General features: G+C 46.8%; 1 protein-coding gene, 1 non-coding gene and 1 pseudogene across 2 annotated transcripts; 2 read left to right on the plus strand and 1 right to left on the minus strand.

The window, feature by feature from the left end:
- The first annotated feature begins 353 nt into the window (after window positions 1-353).
- LOC120365033 (C-type lectin domain family 4 member C-like) lies at window positions 354-5,862 on the plus strand (annotated as a pseudogene).
- A 7,183-nt stretch (window positions 5,863-13,045) lies between these two features.
- On the plus strand, window positions 13,046-13,162 carry LOC141585238 (U5 spliceosomal RNA). Its single transcript, XR_012518634.1, has one exon. It is a non-coding gene; the product is annotated as a U5 spliceosomal RNA (small nuclear RNA).
- Window positions 13,163-18,687: 5,525 nt separating this feature from the next.
- DPPA3 (developmental pluripotency associated 3) lies at window positions 18,688-24,062 on the minus strand. The gene is made up of 3 exons (XM_039472265.2): window positions 23,984-24,062; window positions 21,718-21,962; window positions 18,688-18,804 (listed from the first exon to the last, which is right to left on the minus strand). Exons 1-3 carry the CDS (start codon window positions 24,060-24,062, stop codon window positions 18,688-18,690), a joined length of 441 nt encoding a protein of 146 aa, XP_039328199.2.
- Window positions 24,063-24,371: the final 309 nt, after the last annotated feature.

Genomic DNA, 24,371 nt, shown 5'->3' on the forward strand with positions numbered 1-24,371 from the left:
CCCCATCTCAAAAAAAAACTTAAAAAAAATAATAATAATTTTGGGCCAGGCACGGTGGCTCAAGCCTGTAATGCCAGCACTTTGGGAGGCCGAAGCGGGTGGATCACGAGGTCAAGAGATCGAGACCATCCTGGTCAACATGGTGAAACCCCGTCTCTACTAAAAATACAAAAAGTTAGCTGGGCATGGTGGCGCGTGCCTGTAATCCCAGCTACTCAGGAGGCTGAGGCAGGAGAATTGCCTGAACCCAGGAGACGGAGGTTGCGGTGAGCCGAGATCGCGCCATTGCACTCCAGCCTGGGTAACAAGAGCGAAACTCCGTCTCAAAAAAAAAAAAAAAAAAAAAAAAGAGTCCAGAGAACTGTTCTGGGATGGGGGCTGATCTGGTGTTGACCAACTACCAAGGAAGAGCAGGTAGGGTTCTAACAGGCAAGGTGGTCAGCTAGTCTGTTTCCTCTCTTAACTGATGAAGAGTAGTTTTTTATTGCCCTGAAAGTTTGAAGGCAAGTAAACAAAAATAAAAAAAAAAGTTTGGTATAAAAAAATCCCCAAACTGAACAACACAGGAAAATCTACTTAATCTGGAACACTCAACAATGACTTTATTTTTATTATTATTTTTTTCAGACAGAGTCACCTTTTGTCGCCCAGGCTAGAGTGTAATGGTGCAATTTTGGCTCACTACAGCCTCCGTCTCCCAGATTCAGGTGATTCTCCTGCCTCAGCCTCCCAAGTAGCTGGGATTACAGGTGTGCATCACCATGCCTTGCTAATTTTTGTATTTTTAGTAGAGACAGGGTTTCATCATGTTAGTCAGGCTGGTCTCAAACTCCTGACCTCAACTGATCCACCCACCTCGGCCTCCCAGAGTGCTGGGATTACAGGCATGAGCCACCCAGCCTGGCCAACAGTGACTTTAATAAAACAAATTCTATAACAAAGGGGCTATTTGTTATTCTACAACAAATTCTTCAGGCAAAGGGGCTGAGTGTGGTGGTTCATGCCTGTAATCCCAGCACTTTGGGAGGCTGAGGCGGGCAGATCACCTGAGGTCAAGAGATCAAGACTCTCCTGGCCAACATGGTGAAACCCCATATCTTTTTTTTTTTTTTTTTTTTTTGAGATGCAGTTTCGCTCTTGTTACCCAGGCTGGAGTGCAATGGCACGATCTCGGCTCACCGCAACCTCCGCCTCCTGGGTTCAGGCAATTCTCCTGCCTCAGTCTCCCGAGTAGCTGGGATTACAGGCACGCGCCACCATGCCCAGCTAATTTTTTTGCATTTTTAGTAGAGACGGGGTTTCACCATGTTGGCCAGGATGGTCTCGATCTCTTGACCTCGTGATCCACCTGCCTCAGCCTCTCAAAGTGCTGGGATTACAGGCGTGAGCCATCGCGCCCAGCCTAAATTATTTTTTCTTTTTCTTTTTTTTTTTTTTGAGACGGAGTTTCGCTCTTGTTACCCTGACTGGAGTGCAATGGCGCGATCTCGGCTCACCGCAACCTCTGCCTCCTGGGTTCAAGCAATTCTCCTGCCTCAGCCTCCTCAGTAGCTGGGATTACAGGCACACACCACCATGCCCAGCTAATTTTTTTGTATTTTTAGTAGAGACGGGGTTTCACCATGTTGACCAGGATGGTCTCGATCTCTCGACCTCGTGATCCACCCGCCTCAGCCTCCCAAAGTGCTGGGATTACAGGCTTGAGCCACCGCGCCCGGCCTATTTTTTCTTTTTTTCCTTTTCTTTTTTTTTATTAAGTAAAAAAAATAATAAAAATAAAAATACCAGCCGGGCGCGGTGGCTCAAGCCTGTAATCCCAGCACTTTGGGAGGCCAAGGCGGGTGGATCACGAGGTCAAGAGATCGAGACCATCCTGGTCAACATAGTGAAACCCCGTCTCTACTAAAAATACAAAAAGTTAGCTGGGCATGGTGGCACGTGCCTGTAATCCCAGCTACTCAGGAGGCTGAGGCAGGAGAATTGCCTGAACCCAGGGGGCAGAGGTTGCGGTGAGCCGAGATCGCGCCATTGCACTCCAGCCTGGGTAACAGGAGCGAAACTCCGTCTCAAAAAAATAAAAAATAAAAATAAAAAAATAAAAAAAAATAAAAATACCTTTTCCCGGCTGGATGTGGTGGATCATGCCTGTAATCCCAGCACTTTGGGAAGCCAACACAGCAGGGTGGCTTTATCCCAGGAGTTTGAGACCAGCCTGGGCAACATGGCCAAAACTCCGTCTCTACTAAAAATACAAAAATTAGCTAAGCATGGTGGGCATGCCTGTAATCCCAGCTACGGGAGGCTGAGGTAGGAGGATTGCTGGAGCCTGAAAGGTTGCATTCCAACCTGGGTGACAGTAAGACCTTGTCTCAAAACAAACAACAAAAAAGCAGAGGGGCAAAGAGAAACCTAAAGATACACTAATTCAACTCCCTTTACAAAAATAATATATTAGAAGTGAGGGATCAATTTCCTCACTACATGCAGAGCCTTGAAGAATCCTGTCACTTAGGAAAGTGAGGCCAGGCACCGTGGTTCATGCCTATAATCCCAACACTTTGTGAGGCTGGAGCAGGTGGATCACCTGAGGTCGGGAGTTCGAGACCAGCCTGACCAACATGGAGAGAAACCCCATCTCTACTAAAAAATACAAAGTTAGCTGGGCATGGTGGTCCATGCCTATAATCCCAGCTACTCGGGAGGCTGAGGCAGGAGAATCACTTGAACCCAGGAGACGGAAGTTGTGGTGAGCCAAGATCGCACCATTGCACTCCAGCCTGGACAAGAGCAAAACTCCATCCCAAAAAAAAAAAAAAAAAAAAAAGAAAAGAAATAGGAAAGCGAATGTCATGAGGGTTTATGATGGCCATGGCTAGGGCATGTTCCTGTATGTGCCAAACCTCATTCTCACAAGTAAGGCCTCTGATTCAGCATTGCTCAGCCAGAGCCCTCTGCTCCGGTGCAGGGGTCCTTTGTGGCAACTCCTGGGTCTTCTTTTCTTCTTTTCTCCCTATAGCCATAAGAACTCAGTTCAACTTGAGTCCCCTAAAGGCTAGATTAAGAATTAAAGGGCAGGCTGAGCATGGTGGCTCACGCCTGTAATCCAAACACTCTGGAGGCCAAGGCGGGCAGATCACCTGAGGTCGGGAGTTCAAGACCAGCCTGACCAACATGGTGAAACCTCATCTTTAAAAAAAAAAAAAAAGAGGCTGGGCGCGGTGGTTCAAGCCTGTAATCCCAGCACTTTGGGAGGCCGAGGCGGGTGGATCACAAGGTCAAGAAATCGAGACCATCCTGGTCAACATGGTGAAACCCATCTCTACTAAAAATACAAAAAAATTAGCTGGGCATGGTGGCACGTGCCTGTAATCCCAGCTACTCAGGAGGCTGAGGCAGGATTATTGCCTGAGCCCAGGAGGCGGAGGTTGCGGTGAGCCGAGATCGCGCCATTGCACTCCAGCCTGGGTAACAAGAGCGAAACTCCGTCTCAAAAAAAAAAAAAAATAAAATAAAAAAAGAAGAAGAAAATGAAAGGTGACTTGCGAGTCTAAAATTTTAGAGAAAATAAACTTGAGAGGAGACTCTGGCCAAGTTAGGTCAGGGGCACATTCTCTTACAGACTAAGAGGGTTTTTTGTTTTTGTTTTTGTTTTTGTTTTGAGATGGGGTCTTGCTCTGTCACCAGGCCAGAGTGCAGTGGTACAATCTCAGCTCAATGCAACCTCCACCTTCTAGGTTCAAGCGATTCTTCTGCCTCAGCCTCCCGAGTAGTTGGGACCACAGGCGCGTGCCACCATGCCCGGCTAATTTTTTTGTATTTTTAATAAAGACGGGGTTTCACCGTGTTGGCCAGCATGGTCTCCATCTCTTGACCTCGTGATCCACCTGCCTCTCCCTCCCAAAGTGCTGGGATTACAGGTGTGAGCCACCACGCCCAGCCGGCCAGACTGAGTTTTTAAGGATTCAGGGTGGGAGAGTTTATTAGAGGCTTGGACTGCTTCTGCATCTCTTTGTTGTGCTTATCTGGGAGGGAGAGTTCTGTGTCTGTTCCCATACATCTTTCTGCGCTGCAGGCATATCCCCGGAATCTGCTATTAGCTTTCCTATCTCGGTGCACCTGAGGAGACAGGCCCACCCTTTTACTGGGGCCCACTTTCCTGGCAGGGTGTGGGGAAAGGCCCACTGTTTTACTGGGGCTCATGGTATGAGGCTAAAGTTTGGCAGTTACCCAAGAGACCTTCCGCCACCTCCCTTTGTGCCTGAGCTGTCTTATCTGTGTTTTACTGTCTGCTCTTTCTGTTTTTAGTTAGAAGAGAAGTGATTTCCTTGAAATACATGAGGCCAGAAAGGGAGCGGTGTTTCTCCGAAGTGATAGTGCTGCTGCTCCGTCAGCTATGACTCTTCCATTTTCTTCCCTCAGGATTTCATCCAGAAACTGGAAAGAGATTCTGCTTATTTTCTGGGGCGGTCAGATCCAGAGGGTCAGCGACATCGGCAGTGGGTTGATCAGACACCATACAATAAAAATGTCATGTGAGTATAGAATGAGGTAAAGGATCCTGGGTCTTGATCACGTAGGGGCTTTAAGGTGTCCTGTCAGCTATTAAGCAAACAGTAAAACCCACACTTTTTAGGTCTATTTGACATCAAGGATCATGCTTTTTTTTTTATTATTGTTTTAAGTCAAGATGGGGTTTCACCATGATGGCCAGGCTGGTCTTGAACTCCTGACCTCAGGTGAACCACCCACCTCGGCCTCCCAAAGTGCTAGGATTACAGGCATGAGCCACTGCACCTGGCATCCCCCCCCTTTTTTTTTTTTGTTGAGACAAGAGTCTCATTCCATCAACCAGGCTGGAGTGCACTGGTACGATCTCAGCTCACTGCAACCTCTGCCTCCCAGGTTCAAGTGATTCTCCAGCCTCAGCCTCCTGAGTAGCTGGGATTACAGGCATGTGCCACCATGTCCAGCTAATTTTTGTAATTTTAGTAGAGACAGGGTTTCATCATGTTGGCCAGGTTGGTCTCGAACTCCTGACCTCAAGTGATCCACTGCCTTGACCTCCCAAAGTGCTGGGATTACAGGTGTGAGCCACTGCACCCAGTCATAATTACTTATTTATGTAGTTCTTTACAAATGTTAAAGCACTTTAGTAAAGATTCCCACTTTTTTTTTTTTTTTGAGACGGAGTTTTCGCTCTTGTTACCCAGGCTGGAGTGCAATGGCGCGATCTCGGCTCACCGCAACCTCCGCCTCCTGGGTTCAAGCAATTCTCCTGCCTCAGCCTCCTGAGTAGCTGGGATTATAGGCACGCGCCACCAGCTAATTTCTTTTGTATTTTTAGTAGAGACGGGGTTTCACCATGTTGACCAGGGTGGTCTCGATCTCTTGACCTCATGATCCAGCCGCTTCGGCCTCCTAAAGCACGTCCAGCCACCGCGTCCAGCCTACCGGAGGTTTTACAAAACAATCATTAGACTGACTAGGATTTGCTGGAAGTGTTTCCCGTTAGAATGCCTGTGGTCGCAGGTGTCTCTCACTTTAATCTGCCTGGAATTGACAGGATTCTCTCCCACTAAAACTGTGGCAGCAGAAACAGGAAGGTGGTTTGGGTGTATGTGACATTGACTTTCACACTGTTAAGCCCTAGCCGTCTCCAAGTCTCTAATCTTTTCCAAAACGCTGTTTCGAAACACCACTGTCCTTTATCTACCTTTCAGATTCTGGCACTCAGATGAACCCAATAACCTTGATGAACGCTGTGTGGTAATAAATTTCGACAGCGTGGAATGAATGACGCTGGAATGACGTTCCTGTCACGTACCTCAGAATTCAATTTGCAAGATGAAGATCTATATATAGATAAATATTCTCCATGGAAATGTGTTTGGGTTGGCATCCACCATTGCAGAAAGCTAACAATGTTTAAATTTATGTGTAAGTGAGGAGGAAAATAAAGACAGAATTAAAATAGACTAAGTTATAGTTAACATTAGGACTAGGTCATTAAGAAAAATCATAGTAAGGCCGGGCGCGGTGGCTCAAACCTGTAATCCCAGCACTTTGGGAGGCCGAGGCAGGCAGATCATGAGGTCAGGAGATCGAGACCATCCTGGCCAACAAGGTGAAACCCCGTCTCTACTAAAAATACAAAACTTAGCCCGTGGGGGCGGCGGGGGGGCAGGTAGCGGCGGGTGCCTGTGGTCCCAGCTAGTCAGGAGGCTGAGGGAGGAGAATTGCTTGAACCCAGGAGGCAGAGGCTGCAGTGAGCAGAGACCACACCACTGCATTCCAGCCTGGGTGACAGAGCTAGACTCTGTCTCAAAAAAAAAAGAAAGAAAGAAAGAAAAGAAAAATCACAGTAAGCAAACAAGTAACCCCAACTAACTGCAGCTGCAAACTTATCTCACAGCCCACATTCCAGCATTCCAGGCCAGTCACAAAACCTGTATTATTATTATTATGATTATTTTTATTTTTATTTTTTTTTTGAGACGGAGTTTCACTCTTGTTACCCAGGCTGGAGTGCAATGGCACGATCTCGGCTCACCGCAACCTCCGCCTCCTGGGTTCAGCCAATTCTCCTGCCTCAGCCTCCCGAGTAGCTGGGATTACAGGCACGTGCCACCATGCCCAGCTAATTTTTGTATTTTTAGTAGAGACGGGGTTTCACCATATTGACCAGGATGGTCTCGATCTCTTGACCTTGTGATCCACCCGCCTCGGCCTCCCAAAGTGCTGGGATTACAGGCAAGAGCCACCGCGCCTAAAACCTGTATTTAGAGAAAGCAGAGGTGAAATGAACCTATCACAACCCCCCTCTCTAGTTAGATAAGAGCACCAGAGCGTATCTTTTCTTTCTTTTTTTTTTTTTTTTTTGTTGCCCCACCTCCTCTCCCACCTAGAGCATATCTTTAGGTCTGCAGCCCACTCATTCTTCTGCAATTCCTGTTTTTCTGGCTTCCTTGGGTGTCCTCCTCAACCTCAACAACCTCCTATTTCAGCTGCAAGGTTATAAAGTCAAATAACCACGAAGCCCAAGACTGTAAAACTTGATGAACTTTGTCTGAAAACTGTTTCCCGCCTTGCTTTCCTGCCTCAAATTGTATAAAAGCAGTATGTTTGCTTTTTCGAGGGCTGGCGGCCATTACCGGCAGTCAGGCCACCATTAGCCAGAGCTCCAATAAAGAGATTTTCTTGTGTCTCTTGGTCTCTCTGTTCATCTCGGCTTGAATTTCCACAACATAACTTTTGTACAAGGAATGCCCAAAGAATTTTTCAGTAGGCTGCCACCTATTACACTTATGATATAATCCATTTACACATTTATTTATTTATTCATTCACAAAATGAGTGTTTAGTAAACATTATTCTATGTGCCAGAGACTACTGGAGAATGCTTTTGCAGGAAAACCAGAGGGAGCATGAGCATCTGTTCTTTTCTGACAGCTGAGGGATGAGGTGCCTGTTACGGGCTGAACTGTGTCCCCACCAAATTCATATGTTGAAGCCATAACCTATAGTACTTCAGAATGGGAGTCTATTTGGAGATAAAACCTTTTGAGAGGAAATTAAGTTGACATGAGGACTTTAGGAGCCTTAATTCAGTCTGACTGATAATGTCCTATGAGGAAATTTGGGCAGGCAAGGTGGCTCATGCCTGTAATCCCAGCACGTTGGGAGGCCAAGGCGGGAGGATTCCTTGTGTCCAAGAGTTCAAGACCAGCCTGGGCAACATAGCAAAACCCTAACTCAACAAAAATTTTTTTAAAAAAATTAGCCATGGCCGGGAGCAGTGGCTCAAGCCTGTAATCTCAGCACTTTGGGAGACTGAGGCCGGTGCATCACGAGGTCAAGAGATCGAGACCATCCTGGTCAACATGGTGAAACCCCGTCTCTACTGAAAATACAAAAAATTAGCTGGGCATGGTGGCACGTGCCTGTAATCCCAGCTACTCAGGAGGCTGAGGCAGGAGAATTGCCTGAACCCAGGAGGCGGAGGTTGCGGTGAGCCGAGATCGCGCCATTGCACTCCAGCCTGGGCAACAAGAGCGAAACTCCGTCTCAAAAAAAAAAAAAAAAAAAGCTGGTTCCATCCATGACTATCTCTGTAGATTTTCCCAATGTGACCTCCAGCTTCCCAAGATTGTGCCCTGATCATCTTGATGCAACAAAATCATTTCATGTCTTCAGCCACTGGTTTCTTCACTATCCTTTAGGATGGGCTATTTTCAAAGATCTGACCTTGGCCGGTTGCAGTGACTCCCGCCTGTAATCCCAGCACTTTGCCAGGCCGAGGCATGCAGATCGCTTGAGGTCAGGAGTTTGAGACCACCAGCCTGGTCAACACAGTGAAACCCTCCCTCTATAAAAATACAAAAATATTATCTCGGCATGGTGGCAGGCACCTGTAATCCTAGCTACTCAGGAGGCTGAGGCTGGAGAATCACTTGAACCTGGGAGGCAGAGGTTGCAGTGACCTGAGATCGTGCCACTGCACTGCAGCCTGGGCAGCAGAACAAAATTCCATCTCAAAAAAAAAAAGATCTGACCTTACCTTAACCACTGTATGTAGAATTTATCAGTTTAACTCTTAGAGACTAACTGATCGAATTCCTCTCATTTGCTCATACCTATGAGTCGTTTTAAGCCTTGCTTGCAGATTATAAGCCTAGGAAGCTTTTTAAAAAATGCCTCACCCAGACATCCCCACGTTTCAGTTCCTGGGATTAAGAACCTCTGATCTGCCGGGCACGGTAGCTCAAGCCTGTAATCCCAGCACTTTGGGAGGCCGAGGCGGGTGGATCACGAGGTCAAGAGATCGAGACCATCCTGGTCAACATGGTGAAACCCCGTCTCTACTAAAAATACAAAAATTAGCTGGGCATGGTGGCACATGCCTGTAATCCCAGCTACTCAGGAGGCTGAGGCAGGAGAATTGCTTGAACCCAGGAGACGGAGGTTGCAGTGAGCCGAGATCGCGCCATTGCATTCCAGCCTGGATAACAAGAGTGAAACTCTGCCTCAAAAAAAAAAAAAAAAAAAAGAACCTCTGATCTACGTTACTGTTACGCAATATCATTTCATACCCAAGCTCAGCACTAGAGGCGGACACCTCCCGAGCAGATGTGAAAATTACAATTGATAGCCACATTCGTTTCCTGTTTCTGCTGTAACAAATCAATACAAAATGGCTTAGAACAACACAAATAATAATAATAATTATTATTATTATTATTTTGAGACAGAGTCTTGCTCTGTCACCAGGCTGGAGTGCAGTGGCGCGATCTTGGCTCACTGCAACCTCCACCTCCTGGGTTCAAGCGATTCTTCCGCCTCAGCCTCCTGAGTAGCTGGGACCACAGGCACATGACACCATGCCCAGCTAATTTTTTTTTTTTTTTAATTTTTAGTAGAGAAAGGGATTCACTGTGCTGGTCAGGATGTTCTCCATCTCTTTGAGACAGGAACTCACTCTGTCACCTAGGCTGGAGTGCAGTGGAACAATCCTGGCTCACTGTAACCTCAGCCTCCCAAGTAGTTGGGACTACAAGCATACGCCACCATGCCCACCTAACTTTTTGTATTTTTTGCAGAGATGGGGTTTCACCATGTTGCCCAGGCTGGTCTTAAACTCCTGGGCTCAAGCCATCCACCTGTTTCGGCCTCCCAAAGTGCGGGGATTACAGCACGAGCCACTGTGCCTGACCACAAGTGAATTTTTTTATAGTTCTGTAGGAGAAAAGTCCAAAATGAGACCCGGCGCTCTGAAGTCAAGGTGTCAGCAAGGCTAGTTCCTTCTGCTGGCTGTCAGAGGAAAATCTACTTCTTTGATTTTTCCAGCTTCTAGTGGCCACCTATATTCCTTGCCTTGTGGCCACTTCCTCTGTCTTCAAAGAGTGCCTCTTCAATCTCTGCCTCTGTCATTACACTGTCTTCTCCCCTCTGACTCCTCCTGTGTCCCTCTCATAGGGATCACTGCGATTACACTGGGCAATCTCCTGGACTCAAGATCTTTAACATAATCACACTTACAAAGTCCTTTTTGCCATATAAGGTAACATTTGCAGGCTCTGGGGATTAGAGTGTGGGCATATCTGAGGGCCATTATTTAACATATTACAGTAACTTTTAAAAAAAATTTTCATTTAATTTTTTTTAATAAGTGAGAGGTTTCTATGTTTCCCAGGCTGGCCTCGAACACCTAGTCTTGCCTCCTTGTGTGCTGGGACAACTGGCCTGAGCCACCACAGCTTGCTTTTTTTCTTTTTTTTTTTCTTTTTTTTTTTGAGATGGAGTCTTGTTCTATAATGCAGGCTGGAATACAGTGGTGCAATCTCAGCTCACTGCAACCTCCATCTTCCAGGTTCAAGCAATTCTCATGCCTCAGCCTCCCGAGTAGCTGGAACTACAGGCACATGCCACCACACCCAATTAATTTTGTATTTTTACTAGCGATAGTGTTTCACCATATTGGCCAGGCTGGTCTCAAACTCCTGGCCTCAAGTGATCCGCCCACCTTGGCCTCCCAAAGTGTTAGGATTACAGGTGTGAGCCACTACACACAGCCCTTACAGTAACTTTTCACAGAATGTATACAAGAATAGAAAAATTAATCAGAATTTCATTGAGTTCAATTTTATTTATTTCTTTTTTTTTTTTGAGACGGAGTTTCGCTCTTGTCACCCAGGCTGGAGTGCAATGGCGCGATCTCGGCTCACCGCAACCTCCGCCTCCCGGGTTCAGGCAATTCTCCTGCCTCAGCCTCCTGAGTAGCTGGGATTACAGGCACGTGCCACCATGCCCAGCTCATTTTTTGTATTTTTAGTAGAGACGGGGTTTCACCATGTTGACCAGGATGGTCTCAATCTCTCGACCTCGTGATCCACCCGCCTCGGCCTCCCAAAGTGCTGGGATTACAAGCTTGAGCCACCGCGCCCGGCCAATTTTATTTATTTCAAGATACCTAACTTGTAATATTGAAGCATGAAACCCAAAGTTACATACATAAAGCCTGTTTGATTGCAGAACCTCAACTAAGATATAAATGTGAAATGTTTTTTGTTGATTTCAATATTGTTACCATTGGACTCTATGAGACCCTTTTTTTCCAGGGTAGCAGAGTCTTCATTAATAAAATATTAGTCCAATTCCACAATATTTGGGTCATTTCAGTGTTACTGAAACACCTTCGACCAGGCATGGTGGCTCATGCCTGTAATCCCAGCACTTCGGGAGGCCAAGGCAGAAGGATCGCTTGAACCTAGGAGTTTGATACCAGCCTGGGCAACATAGCAAGACCCCCGGCTCTACAAAAATTTAAAAATTAGCTATGTGGCCGGGCGCGGTGGCTCAAGCCTGTAATCCCAGCACTTTGGGAGGCCGAGGCGGGTGGATCACCTGAGGTCGGGAGTTTGAGACCAGCCTGGCCAACATAGAGAAACCCCGTCTCTACTAAAAATACAAAATTAGCCAGATGTCGGGTGCATGCCTGTAATCCCAGCCACTCGGGAGGCTGCGGCAGGAGAATTGCTTGAACCCAGAAGGCGGAAATTGCAGTGAACTGAGATCGTGCCACTGAACTCTAGCCTGGGCGACAAAGCAAGACTCTGTCTCAAAAAATAATAATAACAAAAAATAAAAAAAATTTTAAAAGTGGCATGGTGGCTCAAGCCTATAATCCCAGCACTTTGGGAGGCCAAGGCAGGCGGATCACCTGTGGTCAGGAGATCAAGACTAGCCTGGCCATCAGTAGAGACATGATGAAACCTCGTCTCTACTAAAAACAAAAACTAGCTGGACCTGGTGTCACATGCCTGTAGTCCCATGGGAGGCTGAGGCAGGAGAATCGCTTGAATGAACCCAGGAGGCAGAGGTTGCAGTGAGCCAAGATTGCACCATTGCATGCACTCCAGCCTGGGTAACAAAGGGAGACTCTGAATCTAAGAAAAACAAAACAAAAAAAAAAAATGTGCAGATAGGACTAACAGAAAAATCAGTCAGTATCAAATACTCAATGCAGAAATTACAACTAAACAGTTGAGAAAAAAAATACAGAAAACACGATAGGAGATAGAATAAGTTAGTTATGTCACATGTGGTTGGGATTTGAAAAATAGTATTTTAGTCAGGCGAAGAGGCTCATGTCTGTAATCCCAGCACTTTGGGAGGCCGAGGAAGGTGGATCACGAGGTCAGGACCTAAAGACCAGCCTGGCCAACATGGTGAAACCCCATCCCTACAAAAAAAATACAAAAAAATTATGGCCGGGCATGGTGGCTCACACCTGTAATCCTAGCACTTTGGGACGCCGAGGCGGGTGGATCACTTGAGGTCAGGAGTTCGAGACCAGCCTGACCAACATAGTGAAAGCCTGTCTCAAAAAAAAAAAAAAAAAAAAAAATTAGCTTGGCGTGGTGGTAGGTGCCTGTAATCCCAGCTAATCGGGAGGCTGAGGCAGAGAATTGCTTGAACCCGGATTGCAGTAAGCCAAGATCTCGCCACTGCACTCCAGCCTGGGCAACACAGTGAGACTCTGTCTCAAAAAAAAAAAAAAAAAAAGAAAAAAAGGAAGAAAAACAAAATTTTAAATTTAAACCTGACAAATGCACTTAAACTTTAATACTGAAAAGCTGAACACTAAAAGATACATAACTAACTAAAATTAGAAGAAAACTGAAGGGCCGGGCGCGGTGGCTCAAGCCTGTAATCCCGGCACTTTGGGAGGCCGAGGCGGGTGGATCACGAGGTCGAGAGATCGAGACCATCCTGGTCAACATGGTGAAACCCCGTCTCTACTAAAGGTGCAAAAAATTAGCTGGGCATGGTGGCGTGTGCCTGTAATCCCAGCTACTTAGGAGGCTGAGGCAGGAGAATTGCCTGAGCCCAGGAGGTGGAGGTTGCGGTGAGCCGAGATCGCGCCATTGCACTCCAGCCTGGGTAACAAGAGCGAAACTCCGTCTCAAAAAAAAAAAAAAAAAAAGAAAAGAAAACTGAAGGGGAGGGAAAAATAATAATCATTGTCTCCATTAGGAAAATAATACTAATACTCTGGTTTCTCTTCAAATTGTGTAACTCTTTCGCCTTTTACTAAAAATGTCTTTGGAGAGGAACAATTCTGAGTCTTAACCCAATTTTTTGAGGCCCTGCTTTTGCGGGGGCTGGAAAAAAAAGGAAAATAATACTAAAGAAATAGTATTAAAAGTAGTATGAGGGCCGGGCGTGGTGGCTCAAGCCTGTAATCCCAGCACTTTGGGAGGCCGAGGTGGGTGGATCACAAGGTCGAGAGATTGAGACCATCCTGGTCAACATGGTGAAACCCCGTCTCTACTAAAAATACAAAAAATTAGCTGGGCGTGGTGGTGCATGCCTGTAATCCCAGCTACTCAGGAGGCTGAGGCAGGAGAATTGCCTGAGCCCAGGAGGCGGAGGTTGTGGTGAGCCGAGATCGCACCATTGCACTCCAGGCTGGGTAACAAGAGCGAAACTCCGTCTCAAAAAAAAAAAAAAAAAAAAAAAAAAAAAAAGTAGTATGAGGTTTAGATTATAACTGTTAGCACCTGGAGCTTTCCAACTTGGACCCGGCAGAATGGCTCCCACAAAGAAGGGCAGCGAGAAGAAAAAGCTGTTCCGCCATGAACGAAGCGGTGACCCGAGAATACACCATCAGCATTCATAAGGGCATCCATGGAGTGGGCCTCAAGAAGGGGCCCCTCAGGCCCCCAAAGAGATTCGGAAATTTGCCATGAAGGAGATGGAAACTCCGGATGTGCGCACTGATACCCGGCTCAACAAAGCTGTCTGGGCCAAAGGAATGAGGAATGTCCCATACCAAATCCGTGTGCGGTTGTCCAGAAAACGTCATGAGGATGAAGATTCACCAAATAAGCCTCTATACTTTGGATACCTATGTACCTGTTACCACTTTCAAAAATCTACAGTCAATGTGGATGAGAATTAATCTCTGATTAGTCAAATACATCAAATAAAATTATAAAATTGCCTTCAAAAAAAAAAGTTACCACCTGGAAAAAGAGTCTTTCTAAATGTTTGAAGAAATATACACAGACAGAGCTAACATAGGATGAAATGTAAATGAGACAAAATCACCCACTGATTAGCTAAGATGCTTAGGAGAGGTGGGGGGATTTCATGAGCTGATTGAGCCACTGCACTCAGATAGGCAACAGAGTGAGATTCTTATTTCTAAAATAAATAAATAAACATCCACTGAAAGAAAACATTCTCTGGTTCTATTATACAACCAAACTGAATCGTATGTTATATAGAAGAGTCTGCTGGGTTCAGTGGCTCACACCTGTAACCCCGGCACTTTGGGAGGACAAGACAGACGGATTACCTGAAGTCTGGAGTTCCAGACCAGTCTGACCAACATGGTGAAACCCCGTCTCTACCCAAATTACAAAATTAGCCCGGCGTGGTGGTGCATGCCTATAATCCCAGTTACTGGAGAGGCTGAGGCAGGGAGAATTGTTTGAACCTTGGAGGCAAAGCTTGCAGTGAGCTGAGATGGTGCCACTGTACTCCACCCTGGGCGACAGAGCAAGACTCCACTCCCCGCCAACAAAAAAATTAGTTGGCACGGTGGCACACGCCTGTAGTCCCAGCTACTCGGGAGGCTGAGGCAATGAGAATCACTTGAACCCAAGAGATGGAGGTTGCATTGAGCTGAGATCATGCCATTACACTCCAGCCTGGGTAACAAGAGTGAAACTCCATTTCAAAAAAAAAAGAGAGAGACAGGGTCTTACCATATTGCCCAGGCTGGTCTCAAACTCCTCAGCCCAACTGATCCTTCCTCCATGGCCTCCCAAAGTGCTAGGATTACAGGTATCAGCCATCAGGCCCAGCCTATAGAAAAGACATTTATAAATGTCTTTTACTGCAATAAAAATAAGTTGTCTTTTGAACTCCTAGGCTCCTCTACCCCATTTCCCCGCTTCCTATCCCTTCTTACCCCTTCCCCACTTCCTACCTCTTCCACATCTTCCCCCTTTCCCCAGCACTACATCTGGCAAATTTATTTTTTATTTTTTGTGGAGACCAGGATCTCACTATATTGCCCAGGGGAGTCTCAAACTCCTAGCCTCAAGAAAACCTCTGGCTTCCGCCACTGAAAGTACTGGGATTACAGGCATGAGTCACCACATTTGACCATAAATTTCTTGAATTTCATCATTCTACTTTGGTGTTATAAGTCAATGTTCTTGTTCTAAGAAAACACAAACTATTTTGGGACGAAGTGTTATAATACCTGAAATCATTCTTTTTTTTTTTTTTTTTTTTTTTTTTTTTTTTTTTTTGAGACGGAGTTTCGCTCTTGTTACCCAGGCTGGAGTGCAATGGCGCGATCTCGGCTCACTGCAACCTCCGCCTCCTGGGTTCAGGCAATTCTCCTGCCTCAGCCTCCTGAGTAGCTGGGATTACAGGCACGTGCCACCATGCCCAGCTAATTTTTTGAATTTTTAGTAGAGACGGGGTTTCACCATGTTGACCAGGATGGTCTCGATCTCTTGACCTCGTGATCCACCCGCCTCGGCCTCCCAAAGTGCTGAGATTACAGGCTTGAGCCACCGCGCCCGGCGAAATCATTCTTAAATATCTGTTTAAAAAGAGAAAAAATAGAATGTTAAGTGAAATGTGGCTAATGCTAACAATTATCGTATCTAAGTAAAATGTACACACAGGTTTATGGGCTTAAGCTTGCAACTTTATGTAATTTGATTTTTTTTTTTTTTTTTTTCTCTGAGACAGAGGCTCACTCTGTCACCCAGGCTGGCTTGCAACGGCACTATCTCGACTCAATGCAACCTCCGCCTCCCAGGTTCAAGCGATTCTCCTGCCTCAGCCTCCTGAGTAGCTGAGATTACAGGCGCGTGCCACCATGCCGAGCTAATTTTTGTATTTTTAGTAGAGACGGGGTTTCAACATTTTGGCCAGGCTGGTCTCGAACTCCTGACCTTGTGATCCACCTGCCTCAGCCTCCCAAAGTGCTGGGATTACAGGCGTGAGCCACTGTGCCCAGCTAGTTTGAAAATTTTTTTTTAAAACAGTTTAAAGTAGGCCGGGCGCGGTGGCTCAAGCCTGTAATCCCAGCACTTTGGGAGGCCGAGGTGGGTGGATCACGAGGTCAAGAGATCGAGACCATCCTGGTCAACATGGTGAAACCCCGTCTCTACTAAAAACACAAAAAATTAGCTGGGCATGGTGGCGCATGCCTGTAATCCCAGCTACTCAAGAGGCTGAGGCAGGAGAATTGCCTGAACCCAGGAGGCGGAGGTTGCGGTGAGCCAAGATCGTGCCATTGCACTCCAGCCTGGGTAACGAGCGAAACTCCGTCTCAAAAAAAAAAAAAAAAAGTTTAAAGTAAAACAAAAAATGTTGAGTGAACAGCAAATGTAGAAACCAATGGCGTGAGCCTGGGCAACATGGTGAAATTCTATCTCTATGAACAATATAAAAAAATTAGCCAGCCGGGCGCGGTGGCTCACACCTGTAATCCCAGCACTTTCAGAGGCCAAGATGGGTGGATCATGAGGTCAAGAGATCGAGATCATCCTGGTCAACATGGTGAAACTCCGTCTCTACTAAAAATACAAAAAGTTAGCTGGGCATGGTGGCGCGTGCCTGTAATCCCAGTTACTCAGGAGGCTGAGGCAGAATTGCCTGAACCCAGGAGGCGGAGGTTGCGGTGAGCTGAGATCGCACCATTGCACTCCAGCCTGGGTAACGAGAGCGAAACTCTCTCAAAAAAAAAGAAAAAATTAGGCCGGGCTCGGTGGCTCAAGCCTGTAATCCCAGCACTTTGGGAGGCCGAGGCGGGTGGATCACGAGGTCGAGAGATCGAGACCATCTTGGTCAACATAGTGAAACCCTGTCTCTACTAAAAATACAAAAAACTAGCTGGGCATGGTGGCGCGTGCCTGTAATCCCAGCTACTTAGGAGGCTGAGGCAGGAGAATTGCCTGAGCCCAGGAGGCAGAGGTTGCGGTGAGCCGAGATCGCGCCATTGCACTCCAGCCTGGGTAACGAGAGCGAAACTCCGTCTCAAAAAAAAAAAAAAAAAAAAAATTAGCCGAGCGTGGTCGCTCAAGCCTGTAGTTCCAGCTACTTAGGAGGCTGAGGCTGGAGGACTGCTTCAGCCTGGGAGATGGAGTTTGCAGTGAGTGAAGCCTCACTACACTCCCAGCCTGGGCAAGAGAGGACGCTTCTGCAAAAACACAAAAGGAGTTCTGAGGGTTTCTGGACAGCTGCACACACCCAAGGGCGGTTCATCCTGCCTGCCTTTTTTCCTTTTATCTGGTCCTACACATCTCTTCCACCTGTTGTTCATCTGTATCCTTTGTAATATCCTTCAGAATAACTAAGGTGTTTCCTTGAGTTCTATGAGCCAGCAGAGCAAATCAAGCAAAGGGTTGAGAGAATCCCGACTTACAGCTCGTCGGTCAAAAGCACAGGTTAAGACAACCTGAAGCTTGTGACTGGTGTTAGAGGTGGACAGTCTTGTGGGACAGCCTTCAATGTGTAGGATCTGGAGCTACCTCCCAGTAGATAGTGCTAAAATCAAATTAGACACCCATCTGGTATCTACCGCAGAAGTGCTTGCTTGGAGGCCAGGTGTGGTGGCTTTACACCTGTAATCCCAGCACTTTGGGAGGTGGGCAGGTGCCGTAAGTCAGGAATTCAAGTCCAGCCTGGTCAACATGGCAAAACTCTGTCTCTACTAACACTACACAAATTAGCCAGGCGTGGTGGCAGGTGCCTGTAATTCCAGCTCTCGGGAGGCTGCTGCAGGAGAATCGCTTGAACCCAGGAGGCAGAGGTTGCAGTGAGCCAAGATTGTGCCGTTGCACTCCAGCCTGGGCGACAAGAAGAAACTGTCTCTAAACAGGAAACAGAATTCCTTCCTTGGTTGGTATGAGGACCCCTGCATATTTCCCATCACAACTCAGTAAGCTCCACTTCTGTTCCACCTTCCAATTTTCACGTCTTATGGGAAGTTGATAATTGCGAATATCTGTGCCTGTACTTTCCAATCACTCAAATGTACAATGAAGTTTCTTCCCAGCGGGAATATATCACCAAATATTAGAATGCCATATACGTACACATTCTAGGAATGTAATGATAAAACTATTGTTCACCTGTTGGCAGTAACAAGTATAAAATCAAAAACAATTTTTTAAAGGTAATCAAATGTCAACTTTATTGTTTCTATAGTAACACCTTTTTGTACTGAAAACTGTAAAAACTGGATAAACTTCGCTCTTATTGCAACCCAAATTTTTCAAAGCCAGAAAATCTAATTATTATGCTCTAACCAAACTAGCTAATGCTTCCTTTATCCACAAGTATCTTTGCTTCAATTTCTTGTTGCTGGGTTTCACCTCACTGACTTTGGGCTTCTAAAACACATGGGAATATCTATATGCTCTTGGCTTCTTTGGGTCAAATCAAACAGTAGAGCTAAAGTTATCCAAATATATTCAAACTACGCAGATCCCTTATAAATTACTAGCGTCATAGTAGGGAAAAAGATACAAGAAAAATACAACCTCGAACTCATTGTCAAAATTACTGGTGTATAATCCATACGAGCAGAGAGTAGCTTTCTCGGTCTGCTATATAAAATTACCAGCAAGAAAAAAAAACGGGCAAGAATAAGGTTTATGGCTGAAGCGGCTTGGTGTCGTAATTCCCGATTCTAGCATTCTCAGAAGGATCCCATCCGCTAGACTCGCAGAAACTGCAGGGACATATGAACTTTTTTCTTCTTAATGCATCCTGAAAACAAGATGAAATGAATTAAGTGGAATATTGTACCCAAGAGAAATGTAATAAACCCTCAAATAGAATGTTTGTTTAGGTCAATGTTGGAACAGGGAACACACAAAAAGGGCACAGGGACCAAGAGTGAAACATTTTAGGAGAAAAATAGCGGGAGGATGGGAATATGGGTACTACGGAATGGCAGCTTGAGGGTCAGTCTGTAGTGGTGACAAGTGCGGCTTGTCAAGAAAACATCGTAGTCTCAGTTCTCTGAATGCCTTAAATGCAACCCATTCCGCTGCTGAAGTGTTCTCTTATTATACAGGCTACTGTGAAGATGTTTGTAACAGCATGTGAAAAAGTATCAACTGGCCAGGCGCAGTGGCTCACGCCTGTAATCCAAGCACTTTGGAGGCCAAGGCGGGTGGATCACCTGAGGTCGGGAGTTCAAGACCAGGCTGACCAACATGGTGAAACACCGTCTTATTAAAAAAAAAAAAATTGGCTGGGCGCGGTGGCTCAAGCCTATGATCTCAGCACTTTGGGAGGCCAAGGGGGGTGTATCACGAGGTCAAGATATCGAGACCATACTGGTCAACATGGTGAAACCCCGTCTCTACTAAAAATACAAAGAATTAGCTGGGCATGGTGGCGCGTGCCTGTAGTCCCAGCTACTCAGGAGGCTGAGGCAGGAGAATTGCCTGAGCCCAGGAGGCGGAGGTTGCGGTGAGCCGAGATCGCGCCATTGCACTCCAGCCTGGGTAACAAGAGCGAAACTCCGTCTCAAAAAAAAAAAATAAGGCCGGGCGCGGTGGCTCAAGCCTGTAATCCCAGCACTTTGGGAGGCCGAGGCAGGTGGATCACAAGGTCGAGAGATCAAGACCAACCTGGTCAACATGGTGAAACCCCGTCTCTACTAAAAATACAAAAAGTTAGCTGGGCATGGTGGTGCGTGCCTGTAATCCCAGCTACTCAGGAGGCTGAGGCAGGAGAATTGCCTGAACCCAGGACGCGGAGGTTGCGGTGAGCCGAGATCGCGCCATTGCACTCCAGCCTGGGTAACAAGAGCGAAACTCCGTCTCAAAAAAAAAATAAATAAAAAATAAAAAAAATAAACAAATAAAATAAATAAATTAATTAATTAATTAAAAGAAAAAGAGAAAGTATCAACCTAACACCCAAGAGTGACCCCTAGTGTAAACTATGTGTGATATTGATTGGTAGAGGTGGCATGTGTGGGAGAAGGGCATATACTGGAACTCTACTTTCTGTTCAATTTTGCTATGAACATAAAACTGCTCTAAAAATACATATGTATTTTTCCCTTAGACGGAGTTTCACTGTCACCCAGGCTGGAGTGCAGTGGCACGATCTCAGCTCACTGCAACCTCCACCTCCCAGGTTCGAGTGATTCTCCTGCCTCAGCCTCCCGAGTACCTGAGATTACAGGCATGTGCCACTATGTCCGGCTAATTTTGTATTTAGTAGAGACAGGGTTTCTCCATGTTGGTGAGGCTGGTCTCAAACTCCCCAGGAGAGTTTGAGATCAGGCGATCCGCCCACCTCGGCCACCCAAAGTGCTGAGATTATAGGCATGTGCCACCACGTACAAACATGAACTGCCTCCTTCAGAGTTCCTAGGGATTCAGAAAGTCCAAGAAAATTCTCTATTCCTCATCTCTAACAAGACAAAAGGAAACTACCAGATACACAACTACATGTAAAGCAAAAAGCAAAAAAAAAAATTGGGCTGGGGGTGGTGGCTCAGCCTGTAATCCCGGCACTTTGGGAGGCCGAGGCGGGTGGATCACGAGGTCAAGACATGGAGACCATCCTGGTCAACATGGTGAAACCCCGTCTCTACTAAAAATACAAAAATTAGCTGGGCATGGTGGCGCGTGCCTGTAATCCCAGCTACTCAGGAGGCTGAGGCAGGAGAATTGCCTGAACCCAGGAGTCGGAAGTTGCGGTGAGCCGAGATCGCGCCATTGCACTCCAGCCTGGGTAACAAGAGTGAAACTCCGTCTCCAAAAAAAAAAAAAAAAAGAAAGAAAAAAAATTATATTTACCTTAACTCCCTTAAGCCCAGTGTTCGTTAGTGTCCTTTCAGGCTGCTTTGGAAAGAAAAAAAAATGTTTATTGAAAACTCTATCAAGAAAAATATTACTAATATTACACATATATATACAAGGGAGAGAAGCTGGGGAGTTTGTTACTGAGACAGGGCCTTTCTCAGCTGCCCAGGGTGGAGTGCAGTGGAGCACTCATGACTCATCGCAGGCTCAACCTCCCAGGCTCAAGCCATCTAGCTGCCTCAGCCCTCAGTCACCTGCACCAGCAGCTGGGACTTACAGGCATGCACCACTACACCTGGCTAATTTTTTTTTTTGTGTGTGGAGATGGCTAATTTTTATTATTTTTGTTTTGTTTTCTTTTGTTTTGAGACAGAGTCCCGCTCTCTCGCCAGGCGCCAGGCTGGAGTGCAGTGGTGCGATCTCGGCTCACTGCAACCTCCGCCTCCCGGATTCAAGCAATTCTCCTGCCTCAGCCTCCCGAGTAGCTGGGACTACAGGCACGCGCCACCATGCCCAGCTAATTTTTGTATTTTTTTTCAGTAGAGATGGGGTTTCACCATGTTGGCCAGGCTGGTCTTGAACTCCTGACCTCAGGGGATCCACCCACCTTGGCATCCCAAAGTGCTAGGATTACAGGCGTGAGCCAACGCGCCCGGCCAATTTTTATTAATTTTTTATGTTGCCTAGGCTGGTCTCGACCTCCTGAACGTGATTCCTCCCACATCAGCCTTCCAAAGTGCTGGGATTACAGGAGGCAGCCACTGGCCTAGAGCTGGGGAGTCTTAATTAGGTCCTAATTTCTAAGTGTGACTCCCTGGAATTGGGGAGCCCCACCCACATTACATCAACATACCCTAGGACTTCTGTCAAGTAGCGTGTATCTGAGTCTCGCCAGCCTTTCTCTGTTCACAGACAGCAACGTTCTTACTCTTTTCCTGCTGTAAGGCAACTCGTCTTCGATTTCCCTGAGGAATGCTTCTTCCGCAGACTGCTGACGCAGTGAACCCTCTGGTACAGAGGAAGGGAATTCAGTACTGGTGTTGAGAGTCAGCTTACTAAGGTGCTTTATCAATGTCTCTGAAAAGTGTTGAGAGGCCCCTGAAAGAGAAGGTTAAAAGCCACTGCATTAAGGAGATCCTCCACATTCATACTGCAGCTAAGTCTGCCTTTAAGCAGGTGAACAAGGGACTGTGGGAAATTTCTCAGGGTGGCCGGGCTCGGTGGCTCAAGCCTGTAATCCCAGCACTTTGGGAGGCCGAGGCGGGTGGATCACGAGGTCAAGAGATCGAGACCATCCTGGTCAACATGGTGAAACCCCGTCTCTACTAAAAATACAAAAAATTAGCTGGGCATGGTGGCACGTGCCTGTAATCCCAGCTACTCAGGAGGCTGAGGCAGGAGAATTGCCTGAACCCAGGGGGCGGAGGTTGCGGTGAGCCGAGATCGCGCCATTGCACTCCAGCCTGGGTAACAGGAGGGAAACTCCGTCTCAAAAAAAAAAAAAAAAAAAAAAAAAAAAAAAAATTTAAGGCCGGGCGCGGTGGCTCAAGCCTGTAATCCCAGCACTTTGGGAGGCCGAGGCGGGTGGATCACAAGGTCGAGAGATCGAGACCAACCTGGTCAACATGGTGAAACCCCGTCTCTACTAAAAATACAAAAAATTAGCTGGGCATGGTGGCACGTGCCTGTAATCCCAGCTACTCAGGAGGCTGAGGCAGGAGAATTGCCTGAACCCGGGAGGCGGAGGTTGCGGTGAGCCGAGATTGCGCCATTGCACTCCAGCCTGGGTAACAAGAGCGAAACTCCGTCTCAAAAAATAATAAATAAAATAAAATAAATAAATAAATAAAAATTTAAAAAAATAGAGAGAGACGCGGTTTCACCATGTTGGCCAGCGTGGTCTCGAACCGCTGACCTCGTCCTGATCCAGCCGCCTCAGGCTCCCAAAGTGCTGGGATGGCCCGCGGGAGCCACCGCGCCGGGTCTACCCAAGCAATTTCTAGGCCAGCCGCCCTCCGGTGTAGCTCCTGCTGCTAATTTACATTACAGAGCACATTTACATTTACGGCCTCGCCCTTCCATTTCCCGGGTAAAGCCTAAAGCCGGGTTAGTCTCGTTTATCAACCTTCCCGAAGGGTACATTTAGCTGGAAGGCCAGTCTCAAAAATGTTGCCCTAGCGCCCAGAGGCAGTGGCGCACGCAGTCCCAGCTACGCAACAGGATGGCCTGAACCCCGGTGCTCGATACCAGCCTGGGCAACACGGCGGGACCCATGTCTCAAAAAAATAAAAGTACTGGCGGGCCGGGCGCGGTGGCTCACGCCTGTAATCCCAGCACTTTGGGAGGCCGAGGTGGGTGGATCACTGAGGTCAGGTGTTCAAGACCAGCCTGGCCATCATGGTGAAACCCCATCTTTAAAAAAGAAAGAATGGGCCGGGCGCGGTGGCTCACGCCTGTAATCCCAGCACTTTGGGAGACCGAGGCGGGTGGATCACGAGGTCAAGAGATCGAGACCATCCTGGTCAACATGGTGAAACCCCGTCTCTACTAAAAATGCTAAAAATTAGCTGGGCATGGTGGCGTGTGCCTGTAATCCCAGCTACTCAGGAGCCTGAGGCAGGAGAATTGCCTGAACCCAGGAGGCAGAGGTTGCGGTGAGCTGAGATCGCGCCATTGCACTCCAGCCTGGGTAACAAGAGCGAAACTCTGTCTCAAAAAAAAAAAAAAAAAAAAGAATGGAAAAAAAAAAGCACTGGCGGGGCGCAGTGGCTCACGCCTGTAATCTCAGCACTTCGGGGGGCTGAGGCGGGCGGATCACCACTGCACTCCAGCCTGGGCGAAAAGAGTAAAACTCTGTCTCAAAAAAACAGAAGAAAAATCTGAAGTACTCCTAAGCACAGTGAATAAAAGGATACAACTCTCACCCCACCACCCCTTTTAATAGTCTCTGACCTCTGTGTCTCCTTCCTGGAGGAAGCTGCAGTCCCTCTGATTTGAGGTTTACTTAGATACATTCCTCTTGCAAAGGCCGAAGTAAACATACTTTTTTTAAAAAAGGACGCCCCTTTTGACTTCCCCACCACCCCATACTCGTATAGTCAGGAAAGGCGTTAACTTACCTGCATCGTCCGGGTAAGTTTCTTCGGTGACCACTTGTGAAGACTTTAAGGTCAGATTAAACTTCTGTGTTGGGTCCATTTTCGTCTTGACACAACACTAAGCTTCTCCCGGATCTTTGAAACCCCACAGAAACTGATGACCGGCAAATTCTAATCGCTACAAGGTAGCCTGGAGAGAAGCTGAAAACCAGAGCTCCAGGGAATGGTGGCAGAGCCGACCTAAACCGACCTAAGATACAGGTTCGGCTTCCTCTTAAAACACAGTCAAGCCAACTTTCCAGGATATTTGAATGTTAATGATCCCATGATTAGAGGATTAAAGGATCCAAATGATTAAAGGCTAATGGCTGTAGTTTAGACTGGTAGGGTAGTTCTTCATCTGATTTGC

Source organism: Saimiri boliviensis, chromosome 7 (assembly GCF_048565385.1).
Source record: "Saimiri boliviensis isolate mSaiBol1 chromosome 7, mSaiBol1.pri, whole genome shotgun sequence".
NCBI classification, from domain to species: domain Eukaryota; kingdom Metazoa; phylum Chordata; class Mammalia; order Primates; family Cebidae; genus Saimiri; species Saimiri boliviensis.

Bases quoted from the DNA above. Each gene is read 5' to 3' on its own strand.
- DPPA3 (XM_039472265.2), bottom strand. From the start codon at position 24,062: ATGGACCCAACACAGAAGTTTAATCTGACCTTAAAGTCTTCACAAGTG. The intron at 21,963-23,983 runs GTAAGTTAACGC...CTTCTCTTTCAG, and splicing joins AACTTACCCGGACGATGCAG to GGGCCTCTCAACACTTTTCA. The intron at 18,805-21,717 runs GTATGTTGATGT...TCTTGTTTTCAG, and splicing joins TACTTGACAGAAGTCCTAGG to GATGCATTAAGAAGAAAAAA.